Raw genomic sequence first — 26,682 nt, 5'->3', positions numbered from 1 at the left:
TACCGGATCATCGTCGATAGTCTGCGCTACCTAGTCCACACGAGGCCGGACATTGCGTTTGTTGTGGGCTATGTCAGTCGCTTCATGGAAGATCCCAGAGAGGATCACTGGGCTACGGTGAAGCGGCTACTGCACTACATTAAGGGGACGGTGGATCAGGGGATCGTCTTCCCCAAGACCGGTGGAAGTAGGCTGCAGCTCACTGTGTTTAGCGATGCAGACATGGCGAGAGACATCAATGGACGATGGAGCAACTCGAGCATGCTCGTCTTCCTCGGGTCGGCTCCAATCTCATGGTTGTCACTGAAACAGAAGGTGGTGGCTCTGTCTACATGTGAGGCAGAGTACGTGGTGGTGGCCACAGTGGCGTGCCAAGCTATGTGGCTGCGCCGGCTGCTGGACGAGCTGACCGATGCGGAATCTCACCCACCAGCACTGATGGTGGACAACCAGCTCGCCATCGCCCTCATGAAGAATCTGGTTCTCCACGACTGGAGCAAGCACATCGATGTGAAGTTCTACTTCCTCAAGGACTGTGTCGATGGAGGGCAGATTATCATCGAGTTTGTCGAAACTGGTCGATAACTCGTGGACGTCCTCACCAAGCCGGTCGGCCGTCTTCGACTCACAGAGCTGAAGAAGATGATCGACATGGAGGGGGTTCTAGGGTTAGCAGCAGGATTAGGGGAAGAATTGTTAGATAATCTGCTGTATCCCTGTGTGAACACATGGCAGGGGAAGGCGGCGTCGAAAAGGTACCCTGCTGTGGTACTATAGCCACAGCAGGGGCAGGCGCCGAATGGCTCACCTGCCACACTGTAGCCACAGCAGGAGCGGGTGCCAAAGTCAGCTCTGCTGTCATATCTAGTCACTATAGCAACATGACCGCCTAACATGTCTGTATTAGTGTTAGATGGATAGAGTTGTATATATAGTTTGCCACTGCAACTCAGTAAAGAGAGCGAGTTCAGTTTGCCATCTCCTCTGTAGAGCTTCGGCCAACGCTGGTGTTTGTACTATGTGTGTGCTCTGTTCTTCCTCCCTTCTTCTACCTCTAGCCATAGTGTGCGGTCGGCAACGACAGTTCGTGGTCGGCATCGCTAGTGTGTGCTCGGCAACACTAGTGAGTGGTCGGATATCTCTGTACCGGAGATCGAGGGGATAACAGGGCAAGCTTTGGTGACGTGAGTATCACTATCACACATGTCACATCAGATTGGTGTTTTGCAGTCATTTATTACGTGCCCTTCAGTAAGGCAATGAAAGCAAGGGTTTATTCTTTCCACTCCAGTTCTTTGGAGCAATAGCCCTTCAGTAAGACGACGGCGATGCAGTGCGCTGACTTGCTTCGATGATTCCTGTTGATTCCGGTGGAATTTGGACCTAAAACCAAATCAATTGATTATCTCAAAAAATTATCTTTCCATCCATAGGTGGATCATCGAAAATGGAGTATGTATGTGTCCAGGGCGTCCATTTCACCGCAAGCTGCCCCTAGATTTCGAGATGGACACAAACTTGATATGGATTGGGCCTCCAACTTGACTTTCTTGCTGGCCTCCTAAGGAGACAGCCAAGGTGGAGGACGTCCTTGTACATATTTAAGGTGCTCCCCACATATTTGGAGCATGCTCCAACTTGGGCCAGGGTCCCAATTTTGCATGACAAGCAAAGATGACGCCACAGCACCCTGTAGAAATAGTAACAGATTATCATGATTATTTGAAGACCATGCCAATGTGATCTTAAGGTGCGACCAGATCTAGATGAAAGCTTGTCAAAAAAACCTTTCCATCATGTGCCCATTGACCACAATCGCACTCCGGATGGATGAGCTATGGCCTTTGCAATGAATCACTATTGGGCTGCCGACAAACCGAATGTTGGGCTTCGATGAGCTTGCACTCCAAGATTGGTCTTGTACATGTTGTATCCATGTCCCATCTGCTGTAGAGGCCATAGAAAGCATCTTTCTAAGTTGACATCATCATCATTGTTGTGCCTAAGTATATTTAAACCAACATTAGGTAGCAATAAATTCTTATTTATCTCGTTGTGCAAACATAGTGTAACACCAGAAAATTTGCGCTTTCTGAAATAAAGTCAGGATGATTTAATTTTGTATTTTTGTGCTCATAAAAAACATAGGAAAAATAAAATATTTCAATAAATTAAAATTTATCATAAGGCTTAGCAACATTTTTGTGCATTCATGCCATTGCATTTGTATTTTTGTAATGAGTTGCTTTGATTCAGAATGAAAATTTATTTAAAATATTTTTGAAATAAAAGGAAAAAAACCTCACCCTCTCTCTCTCCACTCGGCCAGCCAGCCCAGCTCTTCAACCCCGCACGGTCTGCTTCCACTTTCTCCCGCTCGGCCCGTCTCCCCTCATAGGCCCAGCACTTTTCCCCTTCTGCGCAGCCCAGCAAGTCGGACCAGCGCGCTCGCACCGCCAGCCCACTGCGCGCACCGGCCCAGTTAAGCCCGCGCCACGCTTCCCCTCTCCCCACGCGTAGCCGCTGACGTCCGGGACTCACCGATCAGGGCCGTCTTCTTCCTACCGTCCTAGAACCGGACTCTACCGCCACCACCGATGGAGTCCACGTCCGCCCAATGTCGCCTTGCCTTGCGCTCCAAGCAGCTTCCCGGCCTTAAATACCGATGCCCGCACCGCACCGCCCTCCCTATCGCGTTCCAGAGTAACCGCCACCTCGTAGCACCGCCGCACCGAGCCTAAAACCTAGCGCCGCCGTCCGCTGTCGCCCCGCCAAGCCGTGCGTCGTCTCTGTGCCTCCTCTGCCGTCGAGAATACCATAGGTGAGCTCGCCATCGTCCCCTCGCTCGCCCGGTGCCCTCGTTTCGTGCAATCATGACTCGTAGGTCGTTTTCCCCGTGCGCCGCTCGTCGCCGTCAATGGCACCGCCGGCCATGCTGGCCGTTTCCCTTCCCCTTCCATCTGATATGCACTGTCCAATCTCGATCCGACGGCTCAGATCCAATCGTACCCCTTCGCTGCGATTTTTACAAAAGAAACCCTAAAGTTTTTAAGTTTACAACCCGCCGTCCCTACACTTATTCTAAAGAGCCCCTGCCTTTTTAAATAGTATCCGCAGTCCTTGGGCAGATTTAAAATTAGATTTTATTTATTTTAAATTCAAAAATCAAGTTCCATCTATTTACAAAATTGCCACTACCTCGGTAGTCCATAAAATCTCCATTTTAACTCCGATTTGACCTGTTCAAGTTGTGTTAGATTCGTGATCGTGTAATCTACATGCTTACACTACTGTTAAATATATTTTCAACTTTTGAAATTCGATGCTAGATTTAATCTATTATTTTATTAAAGGAAATCTTGTTTAATTCATAACATCTTCGTTATAGCTCCGATTAGCATGCTTTTCACGTCTGTGTGTCCGTATTAACTTGTAGAACCTCTTTAAAACATTTTTACTTGTTGTTTCATATGTTTGGTGTACTGTTCTAATTTAGTTCTATTGTTTGCTTCGTGTATGATTGCATGGATGTTTGTGTGGTTCTTTATGAACATGTTCAGTCGGTGAGCTATACGTGGTGAATCAAGAAGCAGATCTTTGAAGATTTGGACTAGAAGAAGATCAGAGTTTTAAGGCAAGTATAGCATGGGATCTTTCTTGTTGTCCTATTCACCTTAATATCATTTTAATCATATGCATGTGTCTACCTTGACAACCTAGTATTTTTCCTAGCTATTTGATGTCCTGGATTCCTTGTCACCTATGTGGTATTGCATTGGGTAGTATAATGCTAGTGCTCAACTGGAACCATGATCTTGTAACTTGAGTAATGGTATATGCAATAAACACTAAAAGGTGCTTTTTAGCAATATGGAATCAGGTGGCTAGAGCATTGGGCTATTTCTATGGTGCTGTAGATTCCTCTCCCTAAGGACTTATCTGTAAGCGAACATCCAGCACTTACAGTACAGCTGTGAGGGCTACATGGCTCTGGCTTTAGCTTAGTATGAGGACCTTTTCTAGCTTGTTAGTGGTTATCTTTATGGCACAAGAGGGGCTCCGACAGGTATGATCTCAGCCTGCCAAGAGGGTGCACTTTGGTTTCTTGGTAATTTGTTAGTCAGTCCTTGGAGGGTGGTTCATGCTTATTGATGGGGAATCCTTAGTGGCCCTAATTTGTTAGACGAATCTTTGAAAGGCTTCATAGTGAACCCTGCCGACCATCCTTGGTAGTGGGTCAAGAGGTTGGCCGCCTCGTGCGAAAGGGTAAATCACGACTTACAGTGAAAGTGTACAACCTCTGCAGAGTGTAAAACTAGTATATCAGCCGTGCTCACGGTCACGAGCGGCCTTGGACCCTTACGGAATAGATGATCATTAATGGTTAATGATGATGAACACTGATGATAAAGATACTCACTAATGATTACTATTTATGCTATTCATTATTCATGTTTACCTGATCATGTGTTTATGTAAGCTTGTGATAAACTTGTTGCTACTCATTTGCTAAAATCATGACTCATTAAAAGCTAATCACAGTTGAACCAGCGTCAGCCTTTTGAGCCTCATGAACCCCATGTTATATTTGTTGAGTACGATATGTACTTATGCTTGCTTTACTTTTTAAATCTTTAGAAAAATCCCGGATGGGTACCAGATTGCTAGAGTTTGGAGAAATTAGGCTTGTGATCAACCAGTCAGTTTTCCCTGTGGAATTGGAGTCTTCACCTGAAGATCGGAGCTATCTTCCTGCGGTTTGCCATCTAAGGTTATGTCCTTTATACTAAGTATGTTATATATTAAGCATTTTCTATTGATATTACCTTTATTTTTAGCTATATGTGAGAATTGACTTCCTAGGCTCACATATAATGCGTATCTGGTTTTGTTCATAAAATCGGGTGCTACACATAGGAACGAGCTCACCTTATGTTTAACTTGGGTGTATCCCAAGTACATGTTGCCATCACTTACACTTTTGTCAAGCATGTACGTGTATCATTATTCCTATTCTGTCCATTGTCAGAGATGGAAAAAGAAATTTTAACATAAATTTTGATGAATTGATTCATGTGTGCTCTTGCTATAATACTCTCCTCTGGTATGCCCTTATTAAATGTACCAAGCTCCAAGAGCACACTTTATTAATGGATGGAAGCGTAAATTTCTCATTATAGATTTTATCACCAAATCAATTGTAAGTATTGTTTCCCGTAGCATTAGCACAGGTAGTATGCTAGTGCGTTGTAACAATTGAAATCATACGTTTACTGGTATTCTGAATTATTATCTTGTTCTTTCGACTGAAGAGATGTTTATATTACAGACAGATGTTTGGATTCCTCATTATTATTTATGGAACCATGACATCTTGGGTATGTATTTTCAGCTGCAATACGTGATTTCTTAAAACAGAGGGTTACATGTTGAAATCTGTCATTGAGAGCACCTACCAGACCAAAGCTAATAAGGAATACTGAAATGCAAAAGGTGCCAGTCATGGCAGATTGGCAGTTACCAGTTATCGATGAAATCATCAACAGACTTCAACTTCCTGTCTCAAACAAATCATCATTATATATCCTTTGATCGCTAAATATCAGTCCAGATTCTGGAACACTAGATCCCTCTGCACATAGATCTGTTCCCTTATTGAAACATAGTCGTCATCACTCATCACAGGTCCCAACACCCTCTCTTACAAAAGATCTAACATACTACTATGTACATTTTGGGTGAAGGGATGCTTAGTTAATCACGTCTGTTGCCATGCGTAATACTGCTTCATCTGCCTCTATACGACATGCAATTTTTTTTACACAGCTCGGCCATCCTTGTGTTCAAGGATTCAGGACAACAAAAAAGACCGCTTCGGCCCTGTCCGCCCCCTCCCCCAGGGGCGAGTCCGCTGCTGCCGCCGCCTTCGGCCCCCTTTCCCCTCACCTCCGGCCTCCCTGCCGGTGGTCAAGAGGAGCGGGGGTCTGTCCTTTTAGCAAATCTACTGTTTTCTTAGGTTTTTCTCCATTTATTTTTGTTTCCTCCATAATAATTTGGGCTAGGTTTTGGTTGGCCATTTCAATGTTTTCGATCCGGCTTTCTGTTTCATATCGGATCGCTGGTGGATGCGTCGTTGTCTACGCTGATGGCATGCTCTTCCTAGACAGATCGAGGTATGCTGGCATAGTCCTTCTTGAGGAGGGATTGGATCTATTTTTCCCCTTCTATGGGATCATCTTTCTGGCCGTCGGTGATGCTATTAGCAGCAGCGGATCTGCCCTTCTGGTTGCTGGTGGTGATGCTAGCGGCGTCGGATCTTATGTTCGGTTCAACCTTCAGAAGATATGGCCGATGTGCTCTCGGCGCCCTTTACTTCCCATAGTGGTTGAGCTTACCGTGCCTCTTTTGCGGTCTCCATGTTCATGGAGTCTTCTGATGGTAGGGATTGTGGTTCTCGGGTCCAGATCTGTTGTACTTCCATGGTCGCGATGGAGCTTCCTGAAGTGGTGTATGCCGCCGGACGTGAGGAAGATGAAGTATAGAGACCTAGTTGTGTGCTTCAATGTAATTTTATTTTATGTTGTGGTCTCAGTTGTAAAAGGGGTTTTAATTTAATGAAATCCAGTCCCTTTCTCAAAAAAAAAAAGATTCAGGACAACAAAGACCTACGACAACATACATGTTCCACATCGAAAGTGTGCAACAATGCACGTTCCAGCAACTATGCCCAGAGTAGGAATCATATATTCATACAACAAACTGTCTCCGTTTTGGATTTATGAAAAACAACTCCACTTATGTGTGTTTTGATAATCCCTACATCCATATAGCCCTCTCGCATCGTATCCTCGAGCATATTTAGGTTGGTCGTGAATCGTGAGATGGAAGTGCGAACCGATAAAGTTTTGCCGGAATGTGTTGGTGATCAGGTAGAACATATAATAATGTAGAGAGAAGCTCCAAAACTTGTAATCCTGCTCTATTATTCCAAATCCAAATTATTAGATGTTTTGACTGTTCTAGATACATAGTTGTTGCAATGTATACAGACATTGTGTATAAGAGCATAGCAAAACTGCAAAAGCTATGTATCTAGAACAACCAAAACATTTTAATATTGGAGATGGAGGTAGTATACAGATAGTGTTGAGGAACCTAAAATCTTTGTCAACCCAATAAATAGGGGTTGTGATGAGAACCAAGAGCAAATTAACGGGGACAAGAAAAACATACGAGGATCACAAATGTGTCCTCATCATTAACCAGCCATAAACAAATTCAGCTTAAACCAAGGATAACACACAAGTTCCTGAACAACGATCAGACCTGCAAAAAAACCAAAAATAACAGCATCCTAAAACTCCTAAACTACTGAAAGTTTGAAACTGCCAACACCACTGAATCCCTTGCAGCCTAGCTTGCTTTACTCAGCCTAGCGCACCTTGATCTCAGTGCAGTCCACTACCGGAGGCACCCTCTTTGCCGAGGGCCCAGGGCACTCGGCAAAGGCCCAAAAGCCCTCGGCAAAAGCTTTGCCGAGTGCCGCCCTCGGCAAAGAGCCCTCGGAAAAAAATTTAACGGCAAAGAGGCTCTTTGCCGAGGGCCATTTGTTGGGCACTCGGCAAAGCCTTTTCCGAGTGCCAACGGCGGCACTCGGCAAAGAAAAGCAGCCGTCAACGGCGCTGCTCCGTTGACGGCGCCTTTGCGAGTGCTGATAGTTAGGGCACTCGGCGAAGACATTTTTTATTTTTTTTTCAAAAACTCTTTGCCGAGTGCCGCGGCGACAAGGCACTCGGCAAAAACATTTTTTATTTTTTTTAAAAAAAAAACTCTTTCTCGAGTGCCACGGCGGCGCACACTCGGCAAAGCCATTTTTTAATTTTTTTAAAAAGCTCTTTGCTGAGTGCCTCCCCAGCTTGGCACTCGGCAAAGATTTTTTGCTTTTTTTAAAAAAAAATCTTTGCCGAGTGCAATGTCCTGGCACTCGGCAAAGTTTCCCAGCTTTGCCGAGTGCCATGACCATTGCACTCGGCAAATCAACCGAAATTGCAATTTTTTTTTGTTTTTTGCATTCCACTGACACAAACAGTTCAAATATATATCACATATCACATATATATCACAGACATCACAATAATCACATATATATCACAACAAAATCATTTTCACACATTATATCACAACCACAACTCAAATAACAACATATCGCAACCACAAGTCAAATATCACAACCACAAGTCACAAATTCACAACCGCAGTCCATCAAGTCCAAGCACAAGTCACAATCACAAGTGAAGCTCAAGTCCAAGCACATGACGAAGCACAACTCCTCAAAAAGGCGGCCTATGACACGATGGTGAAGCAAAGGCTCCATCATTTGGTGACGCATGAGCGGGGTTATTCGAACCCACCGACGGAAGCTGCAAAAAGGATAAGAGGTTGCATGTGTGAGATTCATCTAGTAAGTTTCTATGTGAAGCATTGGTGTATGTCATAGCTAGTGCAAGCATCTAGTAAGTTTCTATGTCAAGCATCTAGTAAATTGAGAATGTCAAGCATGGTTGTATGTCATAGCTAGTGCAAGCATGTAGTAAGTTTCTATGTCAAGCATCTAGTAAGTTTCTATGTCAAGCATCTAGTAAGTTTGTATATCAACCATGGTTGTATGTCAAGGAAGCATCTAGTAAGAGTGAACTTTCATACTTACAGGAGTGGTTGTAGGAGTAGGTGGTGGAGGAGCTGCCAACGGCAAAGGTACACCCCCTTGCTGGACACTCCGCATGAAGGCCTCCATTTCTTGCATCCTCCTCTCCTGGGCCGCGAACGCTTCCCTCTGGGCCTGCAGCTGCGCGCTCTGAGCCTCAACCATGAGCTTCTGGGCCTGCAGCTCGGCCTGCAATACAAACTTCAATGTTTCAGTAATGCAAATGTAACTTAGGTGTGCAAAGATGAACGTACGACGAGTAAAACAGGACGTACCTCGAGAGCGTTGACCCACTGTAGTGACGGAGTAGGCCGTGGGCGTATGGGCTGGCTGGAGCTCGTGCTCCGTGCTCGGAGCATGTCGAGAGAGAGAATAGTGGTGGAGTCGATGGCGCCGTCTGCAATCCACAACCGCCCATGCTTCTTGCCTCCTCCTAGCCTCATGATCGTCTCTGCATCAATGGGCTCAGTGCGCACATCGTAATCTTCCCCATGGACCTCCCTCACCTTTGAGGTGTACTCTTGGTCCTTAGTGTGCACGGTCGGGTCGGAGTACACCTCACGTGGGGCAGACGGGTCGAAGGAGACAGAGGAAGACGCCCTGCCCATGTGGGACATAGCCCACGCAGAGAACTCTGAGACCTCCACGCCCGGGTGTGCAGCCTCCCGCAAGTATGACGGTAAGATGGTGAGAAATAAGGCAGAACTCAGCGTCAAATAAGATAAAAGAAATCACTTACATATGCTTGTTTGTAGGCGGGGAGGCTGCGGCTGCCTTGATGGTGAGTAGCACCTCGCCTCAGTAGACGCTGGTCCCGCTGCCTCGCGTGGTTCTCAGCGAAGTCGATGGACAACCACCTATCCACGATCATCTCCCAGCACACGGAGTGGGATCGGCACCACCAGGGAATCACCTACAAGTCATCGATTATTTGACATAGAAAAAGATAAAATTAAACCGGCTTAATCTCAAAATGAATCATTATTAATGTTTTTCGTCTACCTCAAGGTACTGGGCCTAGGATAGCTCCACCTGTCTTGCATCAGGCTTGCTGATGGACTGCTTCAACACCACGGCGTAGTAGTCTCTATGGGCCTGCACGCATGCCTCGTGGTGCATGTCGGTGATGTACTTCCTACAGGCGGCGACAGCCGCCTGATCCGCCCGGGCCTCAAGTCCTTCTTCCGGCTTGAAATACCTCTGCATGCAAAACCGATGTATCCATTCATTATTTCAATAAAAGACTTGCCCAATGAAAATGTTGTGCGAGAGAGACTTACCCAAAACTCCGCTAGTACCTGCTCCTGCTTGTTGCGGTACCTATCGTCAGGGGCCAACTGGTACCTGTCCCACGTGTAGGCTGGCTCCCGCACGTCCTCGGACACATTCACAAGGCCGGGGTACCATTTCCTGCACAAAACACCAAGGATGCTCACGGGGGAGCGTGCAGGAGTACCCAACAAAACCAACCAGGCCCTGCACAAGTGATTAAGAAAATTTATCAGTTCCTCTTTTGATTTCCAACATTATCATATGAAGTAGTTGTGATAACATCTATAGTTACTTACCTCTTTGCCATAGGGCGAATCAGTGCTCGGTTGCGAGGAAGCGGAGGCTCGCGGGACCTCGCTAGTAGACAGTCAGGGTAGCGGAACTGTCGCCCTCGGTGGCCTCATCCTCGGCCGCCTCATCCTCGGTCTGTCGGACGTCCTTGTCCTCGACCTCGTCCTCGGGCGTGGATGTCATGTGCTCCTCCTCCATCACCTCGTCTGAAGGTGGTGGGGAAGGAGTCCACTGCCTCCTACTGACCCTGGTCCTCCTCCTCTAACCTCCTATGGACACTACCCCTGACCCCGACCCCTCGTCTGAAACGGGAGGGCGTGGTCTCCCGTAAAGGGAGGCCGTCTCACGTCGTGGATGGCTGCTCGCCATCACCTGCAATCACAAAGAATGAACAAGACTTATCAGTATATATATTAGAAATAGATTCAAAATAAATAAAGAAAACACAAACTAAAACAAACATAGTATTACATGTATTAGGAATAATCTTCATGATTAGGATCATAGGTGTCGTCATCACTGTCAAAATTGTCCAAATGGGCAACACTATTTGAAGGTTCTATGTTGTCTTCATCGTCATTGCCTAGCCTTAATCGGTCAAGCATTTCTATGTCCTTGGCATTTTGCACCACATCTCCATCAACCTCGTCATCCTCCGTTTCGTTGTCTACTTCCATTTCGATCGCTTCGGGTAAGACTATCTCAAACGTGCCTGGTAGCCCATCTTCTTGATAGAACTGTCCATCATATGTGTTTGCGTTGAAGTTGTAATCGTCATCGTTTGGGGAAGGTAGTTTACCATGTGGAGACACCTGGTGCACAATAGCCCAACCCTTAAGATCTGCTTTGTCTTGGTTGGCATATCGCATATAGTACACCTGCATGGCCTGTTGAGCCACAATGTAGACATCTTTTCCTGGATAGACGGAATCTTCTCGAATCTCGACTAGCCCAAGATGAGGGGTCCGTCTCGTTTCTCGAGGATTAACCAGTGACATTTGAACACGATATGTTTATGTTTGTGACCATGAAATGAGAGTTCATAGATTTCCTCAACTCTACCATGATAGTCGAGGCCATCAGTGTCGGGCGTACAAACTCCGCTATTTGTGGTTTTCCGTTTGGGCCGAGTCTGCTCATATCTTGTTGTGTGGAAGCGATATCCGTTCACGTCATAACCATTAAATGACTGCACCCTAATGTCATAGCTGCCTGCAACCTATCTCAACTCCTCACTCATGGACGAGTCAGTCTGGGCCTGCAAGCTCAAGCATGATAGGTCATTATATTAATCGAACGAATGAGAAACTTGGAATATGGAACGTGGGAGCTAAATTGGACATTACCTTTTGTTTGAACCAAGAAATGAAATCAGGCCTCCCCGCACCCGCACCCGAGAAAGAAGGGTGTCATGTTCCTGTGAGGTAGGATCCCTTGATTGATGCCAGGACTCACGAACAAATTCCCTGTCCGAACGAGAATCAGTGGGGTTGCATGAAGAATATTCAGGGCGTATTGAAACAAGTTCGTTGAGAACTTACTCGATAAACGGCTGCACCTCGGGAAGGTTGGTCAACACATATAGCATGACACTTCACCACTCTTCATTTCCCAATATCTTATTGGTCGATCCACTTGTGCTGCCGAGTTGGCCTTGGAACAGGTTGTGGGTCCATTCATTTTCGCCAACATTGTAATGAGGGAGTGGATTATGATTGCTAGGAAGTTTCGGCTTGTAGTATAGTGTTGTGAAGTTTGCCACCTCCTGCCTTAGACTTGGCTCTGCAATGGAAGCCTCAATTCTGGCTTTATTTGTACATTTCTTGCGAAGAGTCTTTAGACATCTCTCGATTAGATAGCACCAATGGGCTTGCACGGGCCCCCCCAAACGTGCCTTGGACGGGAGGTGCACAATTAGATGCTGCATGGGCAAGAAGAAGCCGAGTGGAAAGATCTTCTCCAGCTTACAGAGCAACACAGGTGCTGCTTTTTCCAAGTCCTAAGCGACGGTCCGAGATATCTCCTTGGCACAAAGCTGACGAAAGAAAAAGCTCAACTCTGCCAGCACTTGCCAGACATGGTCAGGGACATAGCCTCGGACCATCGCCGAAAGAAAGCCGCTCAATCCATATGTGGTAGTCATGACTCTTCATCCCGTTGACTCGTAAAGTGCCTAAGTTCACTCCCCTGCTCAGATTCGCTGCATATCCATCTAGGAACATTAACGTCTTGATCCATTTTAGTACTTCCCTCCTTTGATCGGGTTCCAAGACAAAATCGACCTTAGGTCTTTTCCATTGTTTGTTTCGGCCACTAGGAGGCCGCATCTCTTGCTTTGGTCTATCACACAACGTCGCTAGGTCCACTCTAGCCTTAACGTTGTCCTTAGACTTGTCAATGTTCATGAGAGTTCCCCAAAGTGCCTCGGCGATATTCTTTTCGGTGTGTATTACATCAATGTTATGTGGCAGAAGAAGGTCATCGAAATAGGGGAGCCTCGTCAAGCCGGACTTATGAGTCCACATATGTTCCTCACCATATCCCACACAACCACCTCCTTCATTGGGCACGAGAGCATCTATCTGAGCACGCACCTCAGCACCACTCTTCATGCACGGTTTAGAGTCTATCACTGCAACACCTTTCGTAAAGTTCTTGATGTCTTGTCTGAATGTATGGTTAGAAGGGAGGAATTGACGATGCCTGTCGAACGACGAATACTTGCCACCCTTCTTCAACCAAATGAACCTCACAGCTTCCTTGCATATTGGGCACGGGAACTTCCCGTGGACACACCAGGCGGCGAATAACCCATACGCCAGGAAGTCATGCAGGGAGTAGTGGTACCAAACATGCATCTTGAAGGATGATTTTGTAGCTCAGTCGTATGTCTATACCCCCTTCTCCCAAGCGTCGATCAATTCATCAATCATAGGCTCCATGTACACACCCATATTACTCCCCGGGTGTCCAGGAATTATCAACGACAAGAAGACGTTATGCCGTTGAAAGGAGATGCCGGGGGGGAGATTCAGGGGGATAACAAACATGGGCCAACATGTGTATGGGGCAGACAACTGTCCATAAGGATTGAACCCATCTGTTGCCAGCGCGACACGTACATTACGAGCCTCAGCTGCTTTGTCAGGATGTTTGTCATTAAAGTACGTCCATGCTTTGGCATCGGACGGATGCACCATCGTCCATGGCTTGTACCATACACCTTCTTTATGCCATGTCATCTATTTCGCAGATTCCTCGGTCATGAAAAGCCATTGGATCCTCGGCACAAATGGAAGGTGCCGTAGGACTTTCACGGGGATCGTAAGCTGCCTCTTCTGGTCATCTCCAGAGTCTACCTCTAGGTACCTTGAGGATTTACACTTCGGATAGTACTTTGCATCCTTGTGATCTTTCCTAAATAAGACGCACCCCTTCAGACAAACATGTATCTTGTCATATGGCATCTTAAGCATACGAAGTAGTTTCTGTGACTCGTGCAAGTTCTTCAGCAGAATGTGCTTCTCCGGTAGCATGTTGCCAAACACGGCCAACATCTTATCAAAAGCCTTCGCGACTCAGATTTAACTCGGCCTTCAACCCCATAACACGTCCAATGGCATCCAGCTGAGAAACCGTTGTACTCTCATGAAGGGGTTTCTGTGCCGAGTCCAACATTTCGTAGAAGGCCTTAGCGGCTTCCTCCATCTCCTCCTTCTCACGTCCTTCTACGAAGTGAGCTTGGTGAGTGTCATCTAGCTTGTCTGCTACTCCGGCATCATCATCAAAAGCCTCGAGGCGTGGTCTCACCACCTCCATTCTTATATGATCTGCTTCACCATAGTGGATCCACCGGTGGTAGCCAGCCATATAACCATTGTACACAAGATGTTTAAGCATGGTCACCTTGTCTACCCTTCTGTTGTTGTCACATTTGCTATAGGGACACCAAAGTTTAGAATGTCCTTTAGCTACACTCGAGCTCCATGCATGTTCCAAGAAAGCATATGTCCCATTCACCCACTCAATGTCAAAGTCACTCCTGCTTCTCCGGTGAAAGCTCTAGTTTGGTTTTGGTTAATTGATGAAACCCTAAGTGCTAACCTAGTTTATCAAAGTGATTATGAGATAGGTAGCACTACTCCAAGTGATGAAGCAATGACGAAGATCATGACAATGGTGATAGCATGGTGATGATCAAATGCTTGAACTTGGAAAAGAAGAAAGAGAAAAACAAAAGGCTCAAGGCAAAGGTATAAAATGTAGGAGCCATTTTGTTTTAGTGATCAAGACACTTAGTGAGTGTGATCACATTTAGGATAGATAGCCGTACTATTAAGAGGAGTGAAACTCGTATCGGAATGCGGTTATCAAAGTGCCACTAGATGCTCTAACTCATTGCATATGCATTTAGGATCTAGTGGAGTGCTAACACCCTTAAAAATATTTGTGAAAAAAGGCTAACACATGTGCGCAAGGTGTTTGCAGGGTTGAGATGGGATTCGGCGCTTTTGGGAAAATGAAATGTCTATTTTCTATTGCGCCGGATGCAAAATTCTTGGTGGTTGGCACATATGAGTAAGGGTGAAGTAGTTAGAGTTGAAATGGAGTTGGTCGAAATGATGCTGGCGTCGGTCTACTGACCGGACGCTGGGTCACTCAGCGACCGGACGCTGAAGGGCTGCGTCCGGTCAAGCTGTCAGACAGCACAGTCGCTAGGGTTGAGCACCGGACGCTGGTATGCGTCCGGTCAAGGTGGATCGGACGTGTCCGGTCGAAAAAACATGCCTCGGGGAGCTTACTGGAAACGACCGGACGCTGGAGCTTCAGCGTCCGGTCAGTTTTGACTGGAGCGTCCGGTCAGCTTTGTAGCCGTTGAAATCTAACGAACAGCGTTTGAAGCTGGTGACGCGTGGCGTCCATCGGGCGACCGGACGCTGAGGGCCAGCGTCCGGTCAGTATGACCGGAGCGTCCGGTCAGAGCGCGTTTTGCCCAGTGAAGGGGTATAACGGCTCTATTTGATGGGGGCTCTATTTATAGCCCCATGGCCGGCTCAAAGGATAACTCTTGCACATTTTCATTGATATAACAACCTTGTGAGCTTAGCCAAAGCCCTCCCACTCATCTCCATCATTGATCCATCATCATTGTGAGATTGGGAGAGAATCCAAGTGCATTGCTTGAGTGATTGCATCTAGTGGCACTTGGTATTCGTGTTGCGCTGCGGATTTCGCTTGTTTCTCTTGGTGGTTGCCACCACCTAGACGGTTGGAGCAGCGGTGGAGGATCGGCACGAGTTGGTGATTGTTCGTGGCCATCTCCGGTGATTGTAAGGGGAGTTGTACCTTCCCCGGCGGAGTGCCGAAAGGTAACTCTAGTAAATTGCTCGTGTCATTGAGTTACCTCACTTGTGGGTCGGTTCTTGCGGTGTCCTATCGTGTGGACAACGTTTGTGAAACGCCTCTTAGCCGCCGAACCACCAAGTGTTGGTCGACACAACGGGGACCAGCGTGTTGGCAAGCACGTGAACCTCGGGAGAAAAATCGATTGTCTCTTGTCATTTGCATTCTCCCGGTGATTGACTATATATATATTCATCTTGTGATTGGTTCATCCCCTACACGTCGGTATAATCACTCTACTCACTTATTTACATTCTTGCAAACTAGTTGACACAAGCTCTTTAGTGTAATTAGAATTGAGAGCTTGCTTTATTATTTATATTCATCTAGTTGAGCTCTTTAGAGTAGCAAGGTTGAGAGCTCTTAGTGAGTAATTACATAGCAAGTTTGTGTGCCTAAGTAATCATTGCAACTAGAATTGTTGGATAGGTGGCTTGCAACCCTTGTAGAGCTAGAGCAAGTTTGCATTACGCTATTTGTCATACTAATCAAATTGCTCTAGTTGTTTTGTAGATTTTTAAATAGGCTATTCACCCCCCCCCCTCTAGTCATATTAGGACCTTTCATCCGGCCCGTGTACATCCACTAACGGTCTTCCATCCTTCCACATATACAGCACATAGTAATGTAACCATCAATTGCATCTACGCGGTGTTCCTACTCTCTAATAGGTGAGGATAGGTCCTAATCCCACCCGCGGATGCGTAGATGAGGTTAGTTTCCATGCTCCGCTCCCTATCCGAGATAGAATTTCGGCAGCACCTCCCCGCCGTTCTCCCGATACATGTCCTGCACGGGAGAGTGTGTATCCAGAGAACAACAAGGAGGTGATGCTGAAAGTCTGCCTCAGACCAGAGCGGACCATGGAAACTAACCTCATCTACGCATCTGCGGGCTGTCCAAAAAATGTGGACAATCCAAAACAGATATGGTCGCAGATATGCAAAGATCCGCATACCTCCGACCGTATCTGTTTCGGATGGGAGACGCCTAACTGGGTTACGCGACCTACGACCATGATACGGATAGAGGGGTTATACCTAAGGTGTCGGTGAGGTCAGGCTAGCGAGGCGGTGTTGAGTCGGTGCAGTGGCGAGGCGACGCGGTGCAGGCAGACCCGCAACGCCCACGAAGACGATCGGGGTCCTCTGGTCCCCTCCGATGGATCCTCTGCAATATAAAAAGGCAACATGTTAGTATTTGTTAAAAAATTCGGCAGCACCTCCCCTGCACGGTGAGGTTTCCATAACCTGTAAAAAAGAACGGCACGAAGGCCGACATTCACAACGGTACGAAGGCCGGCAACGACAACGGCATGAAGGCTCTCATATCGACATACAGCACGAAGGCCCACACAACCACATACGGCACGAAGGCCAATTACGAGAGTTTTACCTAGTGTTGCGGCGGAGTCGGGCGTCGCGGTGCGAGGTTCAGTTTCTTCTTCGGCGAGGTCGAGGGCGCCGTAGTACTCCTCTCCCCTTCCCTTCTCTCTTCTCCGCTTCTCCTCCTCCTCCTCTCCTTCCTCTTCTTCTCCTTCTCCTCTCCTTTTCATCTTCTTCTCCTTCTCTTCCCCTTCCTCCTCCTCCTCTTTTCCTTCTCTTCTTCCTCCTAATTCACCTCTGCCTCCTCCCCTCCAACACCAGCCGGCGACCAGACCGAGCTGACGGCTGGCCTCGGGGTGGCGGTGGGGACGGGGCGGCCGGGCGCAGGGGGCCACCGGTGGGGGCCGGCGCGGGGGCAGGAGGGCCGACATGGGGGGAGGAGGGCTGGCCGGGCGCGGGGCGGCCGCCGGTGGAGCCGGAGCGGCCGGGCGTAGCTACAGGGGCCGCCGACGGTGGTGGCTGGGGTGGAAGAGGGGGTCGGCGTGGGGCGCGGGGCGGCCGCCGGTGGGAGCTGAGGTCGGGGGAGGGGCGGCCAGGCGCGGGGCGGCGCGGAGGCGGGGCGGCCAGCGGCGTGGCGGGCGGGCGGCGAGGTGAGCGGCGGCGGGGTGCGGAACCGAGCGCGGGCACGGGCCGGAGGGAAAAAGATAGGGATTTTGGGCCGACCCCGGGTTTTTAGGTTTTGGGCCTTCGCCGAAGGCCCAAATCGAGGGCCCTCGGCAAAGATGTTTTTTTTAAAAAAAAAAATTCTTTGTCGAGTGGCCCTGGCCCAGCACTCGGCAAAGACAGTCTTTGCCGAGTGCCAAGCTGGCACTCGGCAAATTTTCAATTTTTTTTGTTTTTTTTACCCCAAATTTTTTGTTGGGCCCGCCTACATTGTTTACAACTTCATGTTCAAATTTGGTGCTTTTTCTAGTTTTTTTGTTATATTTGGTTGATTAATTTGATTATGTTGATTTTTTATATATAATTCAAATTTGAACCGCAAGTGCATGGAATATTGTAATCTAGTGCTTTCAAAAATGTTATTCATGGTATTTGGTGTATATTGAGTCTCTATCCACGAACTCGCATCAAATTTTGACGACCACAACCTACACATGCGAAATACCACGAATAACATTTTTCGAAGCACTAGATTACAATATTTCATACACTTGCAGTTCAAATTTGAATTATATATAAAAAATCAACATAATCAAATTAATCGACCAAATATAACAAAAAAACTAGAAAAAGCACCAAATTTGAACATGAAGTTGTAAACAATGTAGGTGGGCCCAACAAAAAATTTGGGGTCAAAAAAACAAAAAAAAATTGAAAATTTGCCGAGTGCCAGCTTGGCACTCAGCAAAGACTATCTTTGCCGAGTGCTGGGACAGGGGTACTCAGCAAAGAATTTTTTTAAAGAAAAATTTCAAAAACGGTTAAAAAGTCTTTGCCGAGGGCCTAACGGTGATGCTCTCGGCAAAGATTGACGGCAGGGGATGGACGTCGTGTCAGGCGGTGTTGCCGAGGGCCGGCCCTTTGCCGAGGGCTTAGCCCTCGGCAAAGAATTGTTGTTGCCGTGTGTTTGTCTTTGCCGAAGGCTGTTCTTTGTCGAGGGCCAGACCCTCGGCAAAGACTCTTTGCCGAGTGCCCGAGCATTTTCCCTCGGCAAATTCTTAGGCCCTCGACAAAGATGGTCTGTCCGGTAGTGGTCACCGAGATCCTCCTTCACCCTGGGCACGGTGACCTTGAGCACCCCATCCTTCATCTCTGCCTTGGCCTGGTCCACCCTGAAGGAGTCAGCCGAGAAGTCGATGAGGTAGCTGTACCGCGCGGGGTCCTGGACGTCATTGGGGTCCTTGACGCCCTCCCCCTTGATGAACAGGCCTCTAGGGTCTGTCCTCACTTTGACGTGCTCCGCCGCCAGCCCTGGCATCTGTACCTTCACCTGCACAGCGTTCTCGTCCTGCTTCGACACCCACCACCCGCACGTTGCATGCATATACATCAAGTGATCAACCCACCAACCACAAAATACGAAGCACCATCAGCAAGCAAACGATCGAGCGGATCGGAAACGCCGAAAAGGAACGTGCGTACGTCCAGCGAGAATCTTACTCGTACCTCCGGTGGAGAACATGGGATGGGAGAAGACGCGCGTGTGGAGTTGGTGGTAGAAGAACACGTCGTCGCCGATGGACTCGACGTAGTAGTCGTCGCGGCTGAAAGGTTCGCCGTGGGTGCTGAAGAGGAGGCGGGCAGCGGCGACGGACGACGCAGGGCGGAGCGCGGAGGAGCACGGCGCGGCGAGGAGGAGATTCTTGAGGAGACCGGCCAAAGGGGCTCCCTTGGAGGCGGGCGACGGCGAAAGCCATGGATTTTTGCGTGCGAAAGCGGCGGCTAGCAGGGGATATGATAGATGGGGATTCGGATGGGGCTACGGTTTCATCAGGTATATATAAAGTATAGGTTGGTCGTTCTATGCGATCGAGGCCTGCTGTATTTGCGTCGTCCCAGGTGCCGAGCGAGACGGATATATCATGTTTGGGCCGGGCTGTACGCCAATTATCCTCCGGGCTCCGGCGACGAATTTTTATCGGCGTCGCACGTGCACCCCGCCCTATCGCACGAGCACCCCGCCCTCCATGCTAAGCCCGTCGCTCCTCGTATCCGGATGGACAGCCATGCAGCCCACCCCCGCCTCGCACGCACTTCCTGCCTCCAGCTGCGCCCCACTCTTTCCCCGTGACCCCCTCCTCTCTCTGCGTGTGCGGGACCTGGGAGCTGGCCCGCAGCTCGCTGCGCCCCATCTACTGGTCCACAACTCTGTCACCCGCTCCTTCCCGTGGTGTCCAGGCCGTGCACCCATCACTCACCGTGCCCCCGTGAAACACTAAAATGAAACACTTAGATACAACATACGTCGGACAAACACAAACAACATCCAGATAAAACACTTGTAACATGTGTGTCAAACATATGCAACATCCAGATAAAAACACTTGCTACAACATACGTTTGGAACAGGTGATTTTTTTTTTCAAAATGCTTGCGACATACCACTGAAAACACTTGCAAAATATATGCAGCATGTGCAATATCGTGATCTACATTTGCAACATCCATATGTAACAATTGCAACATACCTCAGAAACATCACGAAACATACATTTGCAACAGAAGGGAAGGGATGGTCGGGGCAGTCGTGGGGGTGGGATCCAGTGGCGGCGCGCGAGCGCCACCACACTTGCCACACTCGTGGGTGCCCATTGCTCGGGGGCGCCTAGGTGCCGACCACAGTGGCAGGACCGCTGGCGCCGAAACCCTCTTCCCTTCCCCCGAAAAAATAATTTCCTCCCTCACTTCACCAAATTAGGCCCAATTCAATTGTCTTCTTGGGACAGACTTAGTCTGGGCATTCAGTTAACCGAAACAGATCGGTTCGGTTTCTCGGTTATTTACAAAATTCGGTTAGTAAGATATTGGGAACCGATCGGTTAGTTACGAAACTTGGAATACGAAACTCGGAACCGAGGAATTTCGGGTTCGGTTAGTTCAGTTATAACTAACCAAGACATATATTACAGCGTCGAAACAGAACAAGAAAAAAAAACAAGAATCACGGTCACGGACGGTCGTCGCCCCTCACTCTAGAATAGGTCTCAGGATCTAGCTCGAGCAAGAGGCGGCTCTACTCGGCGTCCAAGCACGGAGTGGCGGTGGTGGATATCCCAGGCAGGCATAGGCGCCGGCGGTTGACTCCAGGCGCCGGCGGCTTGGATTCCAGGCGCCGTGCACCACTGCAGACGCCCTCTTTGCCGAGTGCTGGGGGCACTCGGCAAAGCCAGCCAAGCACTCGGCAAAGGCTTTGCCGAGTGCCGCACTCGGCAAAGGTCTCTCAGCAAAGATTTTATCAGCAAAAATTTCTTTGCCGAGTGCCAAAAATCGACACTCGGCAAAGTCTTTGCCAAGTGCCAAGCCCGCACTCGGCAAAAAAATAACTGCCGTCAACATTTGACGCCGGCTTTGCCGAGTGCCTAGGGACTGGCACTCGGCAAAATTTGAATTTTTGCCGAGAGCCAGGGCTCAGCACTCGACAAAGAAACCATTTTTTTTAAAAAAATCTTTTTAAAAATAGTCTTTGCCGAGTGGTACCACCTAGCACTCGGCAAAATTGACCTCTTTGCCGAGTGCCAGGCTGTGGCACTCGGCAAAACTGGGGAAGTGGCTATTTTTGCAGCATTTTTTTCCAGCTTTGCCGAGTGCCACACCCCTGGCACTCGGCAAAGACTTCTTTGCCCAGTGTTGGCACTCGGCAAAGCTGGGAAATTTGCTTTTTTGTTTGTTTGTTGCTTTCCTTCGAAAGCAAACACGCAAAACTCATATATAATACATAAGACAGCACACAGGCATTTAGCATCACACAAAACGCATACATAATCCATCACATACATCCATAATACATCACAAGCACATCCAACATCCATCACAAGCACATCCTCCTGCATAATCCATCACACGCACATCCAATGTGCAAATCCATGACAACATCTAAGAAGTCTTCATACAACACAAGTCCTAGATCAAGAAAAGTCAATGAAACATGAAGGGGCACCACCTACTGCCACTGATCCCAATGGGAGCCTGAAGGGCACCTCCGTGCGGTGGTGGACCTGTCCAGCCGGGGTGTGTGTGCTGAGGCGAAGGAGTCGGGTTCAAACCCGACGACTGTTGCTGCACAAAGGAGAATTGAATTCATTAGTATCTACACAAGCTAAAGGACTTGATCAACCATATATATATATATACTCACCGGAGTGCCTAGAGCCAGAGGAGTAGGAGGCACAACTGGAGCGAGCAGCGACTGGGGCACCACCACACCCGGGAGAGTGGTGCCGAAGCTCGACATGAATGAGAACATGTCCTGCATCCTCTGCGCCTCGGCCGCCCTCTGGGCCCTCAGGACCTCCCACTCGGCCCTCTCGGCCTCCCTCTGGGCCCTCTCCCTCTCCCTCTTGACCCTCTCGGCCTCCCTCTCGGCCTCCATCCTCTCCACAGTGGCCTGCAATATTCAATCACCAACGTTTAAACAATGCAAATGCAAGGTACATGTGTAAAAGTAATGAACGGCGAATGAAATAGAACTAACCTGGAGTGCCGCCATCTGCTGCAGTGTGCTCGCCTGCCGAGGTCGAATGGGGACGGAGGAGCTCGTGCTCTGTGCTCGGATCTGGGCGAGGTTGGGCACAGAGGTCAAGTCGACCAGGTTGGAGGCCATCCAGTACCGGTCGTGCTGCTTCCCTCCTCTGAGCCTCATCACGAGGTCGGTATCAAGGGGCTGGGTGGTGGGGTCGAAGTCCTCCCCATGCCGCTCGTGGGCCGCCGAGGCGTAGTCGGTGAGCTTGCTGTGGACGCTCGTGTTGCTGTACGCCTCGGGCCCGTCCTCCGGGTTGTAGACGGTGTCCGGGGCTGTCGCCTTGCCCTTGTGTGCCATGGCGTACGCCATGAACTCATTGCATTCCTAGCCATCATGCGACTGGGACTGCGAGGAAAACATAAAGACGATTAGAAGTAATGAGAATTGAGCGTTAGAACAAATAAATAAATAAGTGCGTAGCGTGTACCCAGGCCTGGGCATACGAACTGAGGGGCCGGTTGCCTTGGTGGTGCGCCGGCCCACCCATCTGCAGGCGGCACTCCCGATGGAGGGCGTGCCTCTCCCTCCACTCATCGGAGACCCACTTGTCCACGATGGCCGCCCAACAGTCTCTGTGGGTGGCGCACCAAGAAGGACACATCTGCATGCCATCAAGTATTAGAAATGTTAGAATATAAAATGAAGGCTACCTATTCTTCATGGAATGAGTCAGTAACAATGTTTTATAACTTACTGCGAGGTACTGCTCCCTGGTGAGTGTCATGGTCCTGGCCTCGCTCTTCCCCGGGTACCAACCAAGGACGTCGCACGAGCGGTTGATGTGGCACTGCAACCTCGCCTCGTAGTACAGGTCCGTGACTCGGCCCCTGCATGCCCTGTCCTACACCTTCGTCACCCAAGCGGGGTCATGCCCCTCCTCCAACGTGAAGAAGTCCTGCATACAGACATCATGTGTCCTTTCATTATTTCAAGAACGTCTAATGAATTCATAGTATTGAGCAATGTAGTGTGATGTAGACTCACCCAGAACTCACGCCTGATCCGCTCCTGTACGGTGCCGTACACGGCGTCCACGGCGGAGTTGAAGTGGTCCCACGTCCAGGGAGGCGACTCAACCTAGGCGTGGGTGACCAAACCAGGGTAGTGCAGGCGGATCAGGCCACCGAGGATCCCATTGCACTGCCGATGATCGCCCCCGGACACAAGTTCCCAGTTCCTACAGGAGTCAGTAAGAAGAATTGTTAGTCTGCAGTTCGGTTTTCAGCATATGAACAAGAAGAGATGCAAAATGAACGGATACTTACTTGTCGCCCTTGGGACGAATCACTGGCCTCCTCTGAAACGGGATCGGTCGCGCCGGGAGCTGCGAGGACCCGCGCAAGTACGGTACCGATGAGGTGCTCGAAGTGGAACCCCCCGCCACCCCCCAGAGGAAGTGTCACCCCCTGCCACCCCCAGAGGAAGTGTCACCCCCTCCTGTCTGGGGGGCCAGCTGCTGGTCCTCGTCGTCAGTGGTCGTTGTCCGGTCCTCCTCTGGGGGGGGACGACAGATGACTGCACCGCCCTCCTCGGACGGCCACAGGGCGGCGGGCCGGACGGCTCCTCGCCTCCACCTCCGCCTCCTGAGTCATCCTCGCGTAGAGTGAGTTGCAGGTCCGGGTCCGCCTTCCGCCCGGCATTTTGTCGAGTGCCTGCAAATACAAAGAGTAAACCAGTTAGCACAATATAGACAAATATAGAGATGCAAAATGAACGAAACATAACTAGAAAATAATAATAATATAGTATTACATGAATTAGAAATAATCTTCAGGATCGGCAGTGGCCGGATCATAAGTGTCGTCATCACTATCAATATTGTCTAACATTTCCGCCTCATCTCCATCGTTGTCATCAATGGCAACGCCAAACCGTAATCGCTCAAGCAGTGCTAAGTCTTTGGCATTTTGCACCTCTTCTCCATCATCCTCATCTCCATCGTCCTCATCAATGTCATTGTCTACTTCCATGCCCATCAGCGAAAACATGTCTATGTCAAATGTGCCATCTAGCCCCTCGGGTTGATAGAACTCCCCTGTATATGTGTTTGGGTCAAAGTTGTAATCCTCATCATTTGGGACAGGCACTTTGCCATGCGGTGATACCAACTGCGCAAGGTACCAACCCTCAAGAGTGGGATCTTTTTGGCACGCCCATGGAAGATAATAAACTTGCGTGGCCTGTTGAGCCACAATATAGACATCGTCTCCTTGATAGAGGGAATCTTGTCGAATTTCAACTTGTCCAATCTCAGGGGCTCTTCTCGTGACATTGAGATCGAACCAATGGCATTTGAATACGACTAGCTTATAACCTCCGCGAAGCTCAAAGTTGAGCTCGTATATTTCTTCGACTATGCCGTAGTAGTCGCGGTCATCGGTGCCGGGCGTACGAACTCCAGTATTCGTGGTTTTTCGATTGGGCCGACTGAGCTCATGGCTTCTTGTGTGGAAGCGATAGCCATTCACATCATATACGGTGAATGACTTGACCCTATAGGGGAAGCCTTTGACAACCTGTTTCAACTCTTCATCCATTTCCGCATCCGTGCGTGCCTGTAAAGTGCGGGCGGATAGATCATTACTCGCTCGTAGGAGCAAATTAGGATGTCACAAATGGAACGATGCAAATTGGATGGTACCTTCTTTTCGAACCATGAAATGAAATCGGGCACACCATCTTTGAGAAGACTATCTTGTTCTTGAGGGGAAGGATCCCTATTTCTTGTCCAGTATGTATTCAGAAATTCCCTGAAAAAGCAAGAGACAAGGGGGTTGGATAGATAGATGATAGTGACGACGTATGTAACAAGCTCATTGAGAACTTACTGCACATAAGGGTTTACTTCGTCAAGGTTCAACAACACATACAACATGATAGTGCGCCACTCATCATTCCGCAAGGTCTTGGTGCTCGAAGCGCTTGCCCTGCCAAGTTGACCTTTGAAAAGGCTGAGATTTGATGACCTCTCGTCGGTGTTGTAACGAGGGATTGGATTGTGCACGCTGGGAAGGCTATCCTTATAGTATGATGTTGTGAAGTTTGACACCTCCTCAAGAATGAATGCCTCTGCCATGGATGCCTCAATTCTGGCTTTATTTCTACATTTTTTCTGAAGAACCTTTAGACATCTCTCGATTGGATAGCACCAACGGGCTTGCACGCCCCCCCCCCCCATTCGTGCCTCGTGAGGCAGGTGCAAAATCAGATGCTGCATTGAGAGGAAGAAGCCGGGTGGGAAGACCTTCTCCATCTTACAGAGAAACACAGGTGCCACTTTCTCTAAGTCATCAATCATGGCCTGAGATAGCTCCTTGGCACAAAGCTGGCAGAAGAAATAGCTCAACTCTGCCAGGACGCGCCACACATGCTCTGGGATGAAACCTCTGGTCATCGCTAGAAGGAGCCGCTCAATCCATATGTTGAAGTCATGACTCTTCATCCCTAACACTCGGCAAGTGGACACGTTCACTCCCCTCCTCAGATTCGCCGCATACCCATCAGGGAACATTAACGACTGAACCCACTGACATACATCCCTCCTTTGGTCCTTCTTCAAAACGAAATCGACCGAAGTCCTTTTCCATTTCTTGCCAGGCGCGGGAGTCTTCATCACTTGCTTTGGTCTATCGCACAGTGCTGCCAGGTCCACTCTTGCCTTAACATTGTCCTTTGACTTTTCTGTGTCCATGAGTGTTCCCCAAAGTGCCTCGGCGATATTCTTCTCTGTGTGCATTAAATCAATGTTGTGTGGAAGAAGAAGATCGTTGAAATAGGGAAGCCTAGTCAAGCCCGATTTATGAGTCCACATGTGGTACTGACCATATCCATCAAAACGACCTTTCTCTTTATCAACTTTGAGAGCCTCTATCTCAGCGTGGATCTCGGCAGCGGTCATCATCTGAGGTGCAGGATCGGTGACTTCAACACCTTTCATGAAGTTCTTGATGTCTCGTCTGAATGGATGGTCAAGGGGGAGGAACTGACGATGTTGGTCGAACGAAGAAAACTTGCCACCACTCTTCAGCCAAGTGAACCTCACACCTGCCTTGCATATTGGGCATGGGAACTTCCTGTGAACACACCACCCGTAGAATAGGCCATACGCTAGGAAGTCATGCAGGGAGTAGTGGTACCACACATGCATTGTGAAGTTTCTCTTTGTAGCTCGGTCGTATGTCAGTACCCCCTTTTCCCAAGCATCGATCAAATCATCGAACACAGGCTCCATGAACACACCCATATTGTTCCCCGAATGTCCAGGAATTATCAGCGACAAAAATACGTTCTTGGGTTGAAAGATGACACCGGGGGGGGAGATTCAGGGGTATCACGAACATGGGCCAACAAGTGTATGGGGCCGCGGACAATCCATACGGGTTGAACCCATCTGTTGCCAACGCTACACGTACATTGCGAGCCTCCTCAGCTTTAACACGATGTAT

At 48.7% G+C, this 26,682-nt stretch overlaps 1 protein-coding gene across 1 annotated transcript; it reads right to left on the bottom strand.

The window, feature by feature from the left end:
* Positions 1 to 18,108: 18,108 nt before the first annotated feature.
* Positions 18,109 to 19,048, bottom strand: LOC136489306 (26.2 kDa heat shock protein, mitochondrial-like). Its single transcript, XM_066485989.1, has 2 exons — positions 18,757 to 19,048; positions 18,109 to 18,146 (listed from the first exon to the last, which is right to left on the bottom strand). Exons 1-2 carry the CDS (start codon positions 19,046 to 19,048, stop codon positions 18,109 to 18,111), a joined length of 330 nt encoding a protein of 109 aa, XP_066342086.1.
* Between the last annotated feature and the right edge of the window lie 7,634 nt (positions 19,049 to 26,682).

This window comes from Miscanthus floridulus, chromosome 10 (assembly GCF_019320115.1).
Source record: "Miscanthus floridulus cultivar M001 chromosome 10, ASM1932011v1, whole genome shotgun sequence".
Lineage (NCBI taxonomy): Eukaryota > Viridiplantae > Streptophyta > Magnoliopsida > Poales > Poaceae > Miscanthus > Miscanthus floridulus.
Note: the sequence above shows the minus strand (reverse complement) of the source record. Positions and strands in the feature narration are given on the sequence as shown.